The 5,380-nt window shown below is 42.2% G+C and overlaps 1 protein-coding gene across 1 annotated transcript in view; it reads right to left on the bottom strand.

The window, feature by feature from the left end:
- The window catches only part of Pde8a (phosphodiesterase 8A), a 102,308-nt gene that overhangs the window by 40,953 nt on the left and 55,975 nt on the right, over positions 1-5,380 (bottom strand). Inside the window, exon 2 of the mRNA XM_013350194.2 lies at positions 1,772-1,828. Coding sequence (XP_013205648.2) covers positions 1,772-1,828 — 57 coding nt within the window. The remainder of the gene's footprint in view (positions 1-1,771; positions 1,829-5,380) is intronic.

The following is a 5,380-nucleotide window of genomic DNA, read 5'->3' as shown; positions in this document are numbered from 1 at the left end:
AAAAAAAAAAAAAAAAACAAAAAAAAATAAATAAAACCAAAAAAATAAAATAAAATAAGGCCCAGAAAGTTATCAAATGTCTAGGTGAAGACACAAGGTGTGAGCGCAGCATCTGTAAACACGTATTCTTTTCTTACGGGCAGCTCAGGGGTACTAGCGTTCACTGTCCACAAGCCAACGCACTCTCTAATCTGGAAGTCCAAGTGCTTGGGACATATGCTTCCTTCTTTTGCCGACAACCCACTGTAAGGACTCAATACAGACCTGACAGAACATCTTATTTTAAAATAGAACCAAAACACACAGGAATTTAACTGAGTATGGCAATGCTGGTGTTTTAGGGAAATACCTCAGTTGGCAAATGCTGGCATTTAGTGAAACTCTTGAGACACATACTCCTTAAATCATGTACTTGACATGCTTTGACTCAAAAAAAAATTTTTTTTTTTCAAGACAGAGTTTCTCTGTAGCTTTGGAGTCTTCCTGGAACTCACTCTGTAGACCAGGCTGGCCTCAAACTCACAGAGATCTGCTTGTTTCTGCCTCCCGAGTGCTGGGATTAAAGGTGTACGCCACCACTGCCTGACTTGACTCAAATTTTATGTAATGCCTCCAAGTTAAAAAGTCATTCATTGTGAATATGAGGGAGAAGATGTGACGACAGCCTGCTCAGCAAGCAGCATGGGCGCAGAGCCTAGGCAATGTAGGTAGCGTCTGTGTCAATGGTCGGCCAATAATTGTTGTCTTGGTGCCGGGCCCGTACCACATAATCCTGTTTCTGCTGCCTCCTCCCTAATTCAACCAGGCCTCCCAGTCAAATCAAGTTCAAAACACCTCTGCTGCACCCGTCAGAGTGAGACTCGAGAGACTACAGAAGCTGTACGGCAATGAGCAGCCTGGTAGACAGAGGTTGACTTCAAAACTGAAAGAAATCCTTTACTTCCTTAAACGTCTGCCCGACTGTTCAAATACTACAAATGCAAAAACATCAAGAATACACACCTGTGTCTGCCTCGTTCACAAGACTAAAATACAATAGCAAACATTGTTCATGTGCAGGAAACTTCCAATAGCTTGGCTACATTTTATCACTTTTCAAAGACCCGTTCATTTTTATTGTGTGGGGACAGGTGTTTCAGCTGCATGTATGTGTATGTATGTATGTATGTATGTATGTGCACCACATGTGAAAAGCACCCACAGAGTTCCAGAAGAGAGTGTCAGACCCTGTGGCACTGGAGTTACAGACAGTTGTCATGTGAGCACTTGGAACTGAACCTAAGTCCTCTGCAAGAGCGACAGGGGCTCTTAACCACTAAGCCACTTCTCTAGCCCCCTGATGCCAGCATGAGCTATAGACCTTGTCCCCAAAATAAAAACAAACCGGATGCGATGTAAAAGGCTATGCTTTTAACTTTTCATTTTGGAAAAATTCAAACTTACAGAGACGTTGTAAATGATAATGCCTTAAAAATTCTTTCTCTAGATTAATCAGCCCTTTTGTCACTTTGGTCTTGCTTCCTCTCAATGTATATACACATGTGAGTGTATGCACAATTATACACTCCCCCTTTCTTTACTGCAACCCTAAATTTTAACCTCAGCACGTATTTCAAAAAAAAAAAAAACAGTTATAACATTGTTTCCAAGTCCAAGAAACTTAACTATGACCAAGAGCTAGTAGCTAAACAGAAGAACACATATCTTAAATGTATAGTTTTAACCCCTCCTCACTAAAGAAAATTGAAATATGATCATCACAGCCTAGTACCTGAAGTTGGTCTTGATGAAATCTCATCGGGCCAAATTGCACGTCGGTTGCTGATACCTGTAAGAAAGAGATTTGCTTATATTTTTATCTCTCTACGCAGAGTCACAGACAACAATAAAATATCCACAGTAAAAATTACATAAATATTAGACAAGCAAGAGGAATTGCAAGCACCCACCTTCAACCCCAGGAGAAATGAGAACAGGAAAGAGGAATGAAAACGTGGTGATCACAGGGTGGCTGTCTGTTTCTGGTTCTCTATAACTTTAAGAGAATTACCCATCCTTCCTCAGCCGCAGTTTCTCATTCGTTACACAGATCAATTAAGATTATAATGCAAAGATCGTCTAGAGAGTAGACACTAAATATTGGCAGTCCCTATAGACTGTTCCCACCTTTTCCTGATGGGTAACAAAATCTTTTTTTTTTAATTTTATTTATTTATTTATTATGTATACAATATTCTGTCTGCATGCCTGAAGGCCAGAAGAGGGCGCCAGACCTCTTTACAGATGGCTGTGAGCCACCATGTGGTTGTGGGAATCGAACTCAGGACCTTTGGAAGAGCAGGCAATGCTCTTAACCACTGAGCCATCTCTCCAGCCCTGGGTAACAAAATCTTATATCCAAAATGACACGTGAATAATGCAATCTAGCACTCAGAACAATGGATGTCAGTCAGAGAGACCTTGCCTTTTACCAAGGAACATAACAGCCTTGGTTAATACATGCTTAACCATAAGAGAAGCTGACATTAAACACTTGACACTAATACACATAGCATCAGGGCTGGGAAGATAGTTCAGTTAGCAAAGTGCTTGCTGCAAAAAAAAATAAATAAATAAAAATGTGAACCTGAGATCTTCAGAGCCTACATAAAAGCTGGACTTGCCTGAGTGCATCTACAATGCCAGCACTGGGAGATGGAGATAGGCAAATGCTGGTGCTCACTGGCCAGCCAGTTTAGCTGAATCATGTGCTCTAGATACAGTGAAAACTATTGCTCACAAAAATAAGGTGGAGGGCCGGGCGGGGTGGCGCACGCCTTTAATCCCAGCACTTGGGAGGCAGAGGCAGGTGGATCTCTGTGAGTTCGAGACCAGTCTGGTCTACAAGAGCTAGTTCCAGGATAGGCTCCAAAACCACAGAGAAACCCTGTCTCAAAAAACCAAAAAAAAAAAAAAAAAACAACAAGGTGGAGGACTGGTGAGATAGGTCAGTGGGTGATGGCACTTGCTACACAAGTCTAACAACGTAAATTTGATCCCTGAACCCACATAAAGGTAGAAGAAAAGAACTAACTTTGCAAGGTACTCATCTCAATTCTACACGTGACAGCACTTTCCCTCCCCCCTCTCTCCATCCCCCCGCGTGCGTGCGTGCGTGCGTGCGTGTGTGTATTTCTGTGTGTGTGTATATATATTCATTCCCGCCCCCAGAGACGGGGTTTCTCTGTGTAGACTAACTGTCCTGGAACTCACTCTGAAGACCAAGCTGGCCTCAAATTCACAGAGCTGCCCGTCTCTGCCTCCCGAGTGCTAGGATTAAAGGTGTGTGTGCGCCACCACCACCCAGCTGAGGATACTTTTTAAGCTGTAGATCCTGAAAAAATAGGAAAGAAAGAGAATGTATCTGACCTCTGGTACTGTCTTTCGCTAGACTGTTATAACGCTAAGAAAACCACTCAATGTGCATCCAGTAACCAAACAATGGTAAGACTGGTTAAGGAAATTCTAAGAAGAAAACCAAAGTTAATAAGTAACAAAATGTTTAAGTGCTAATGACTAGAGAAAACTGCATCAATAAAACACATAGCTGGGTCTGATGACATATCTATAACCCTAATACCTAGGAGGCTGAGGTAGGGTTCTGAGTTTAAGTCAGCCTAGCCTACATAGTTGGATCCTATCTCAGAAATACACAGAATAAGATAAAATAAAATTTACAGTGTTCACTCAAACTGTGGGTAAGATTACAGCATGAAAGTAAATAACACCGAGTACATGGTCCACCTCAAATGTTAGTGACTAGCACTCAGGAGGCAGAGGCAGCAGGTCTCTGAGTTCAAAGCTAACCTGGTCTATAGAGCAAGTTCCAGGACAAAACAAAAACCAAGTAGGCAAACAAACAAAAAGTTGGTGAGATAGGGAGCTGGAGAGAACATGACTCAGTGGCTAACAGTGCTTACTGCTCTTGCTGAGGACCTAGATTTAGTTCCTAGCACATAGCACATAGCAGCTCACAATTGCCTCTAATTCCAATTGCAGAGGATCTGACACTGTCTTCCAGCCTCTGTGGGCTCCTGCATAAATGTGGTACGCATAAACACACATAGACACAGACAGACAGACAGACAGACAGACAGACAGACAGACACACACACACACACACAACGTTTTTTTAATATCTGAAAAAGTTGGTGAGATAATTTTTAGGAAAGACAGCTTAACTTTAAAATCTCAATTTATAAAAATGACCCAACTACTAGATTAATTTTGAAAAATAAAAGAAAATGTATGTTCTTCCTAAAAAAAGATTTAACACCAAATTTCAGACACTCTGTAAAGTTTCAGCAATATCATTTTAAAAGGTTCATGCTTCAGCAAGTGGTGTAATAGACCACTGGACACTCTGTTTACTTAGCTAGACGGCATTTAGCCGAACATCCTGTCACAGGGAATATCCTGACCTTGGGGCCTCTGTGATCAGAGTATTAGTCCAGTTGGACAGTCCTAGCACTATGCCCACCCCACTCCTACCATCCCCGCAAAAAATAGCCACCGCCAGGAAATCTGATGACATCACTCAGTGAACGGGCGGGCGTGAGCAACAGGTCCTCAGAATAAACAGCGTTCCGTCTGCTCTAGGAATGGGAAGGGGATCACTGGGGCTTCTGCATCCACCTCCTTTGCTCATGCTTCACCATCAAAATCAAACTTCAGCTCATAGCCCCTTTAGTTTTTACATTATTATTTATAATAAAATATTCATTTTCAAATTAATTTTAATAACATAGCTTTCATTTATCTTTCAGCTTCAAATGTAGCCAACATTTTCAGATCGTTTTTAGATAATTTAGAAACAATGGTATGTTCAAGAATTATATCCAGCAGGGTGGTGGTGGCACATGCCTTTAATCCCAGCATTTGCGAGACAGGCAGGCGGATTATCTGTGAGTTTGAGGCCAGCCTGGTCTACAGAGCGCAAGTTCCAGGACAGCCAGAGCCATATGGAAAAATCCTGTCTTCCCCCCCCCCCAAAAAAAACAGACCTGGAGGTAGTAGCCCATGCCTTTAATCCCAGCACTCAGGAGGCAGAGACAGGCAATTATCTGTGAGTTTGAGGCCAGCCTGATCTACAGAGCAAGCTCCAGGACAGCCAGGACTACACAAAGAAACCTGGTTTCAAAAGAAAAATCAACCAACCAAACTAATCAAAAAATAACAGGAAAAAAAAACCAACAAAAAAAGAGTCACAACTCTAATTTGTTTGTTTGGTTGTGCGAGACAAGGTTTCTCTGTAGCTTTGGGGCCCGTCCTGGAACTAGCTCTTGTAGACCAGGCTGGCCTCGAACTCAGAGATCCGCCTGCCTCTACCTCCAGAGTGCTG

This window comes from Microtus ochrogaster, chromosome 22 (assembly GCF_000317375.1).
Source record: "Microtus ochrogaster isolate Prairie Vole_2 chromosome 22, MicOch1.0, whole genome shotgun sequence".
NCBI lineage: Eukaryota > Metazoa > Chordata > Mammalia > Rodentia > Cricetidae > Microtus > Microtus ochrogaster.
Note: the sequence above shows the minus strand (reverse complement) of the source record. Positions and strands in the feature narration are given on the sequence as shown.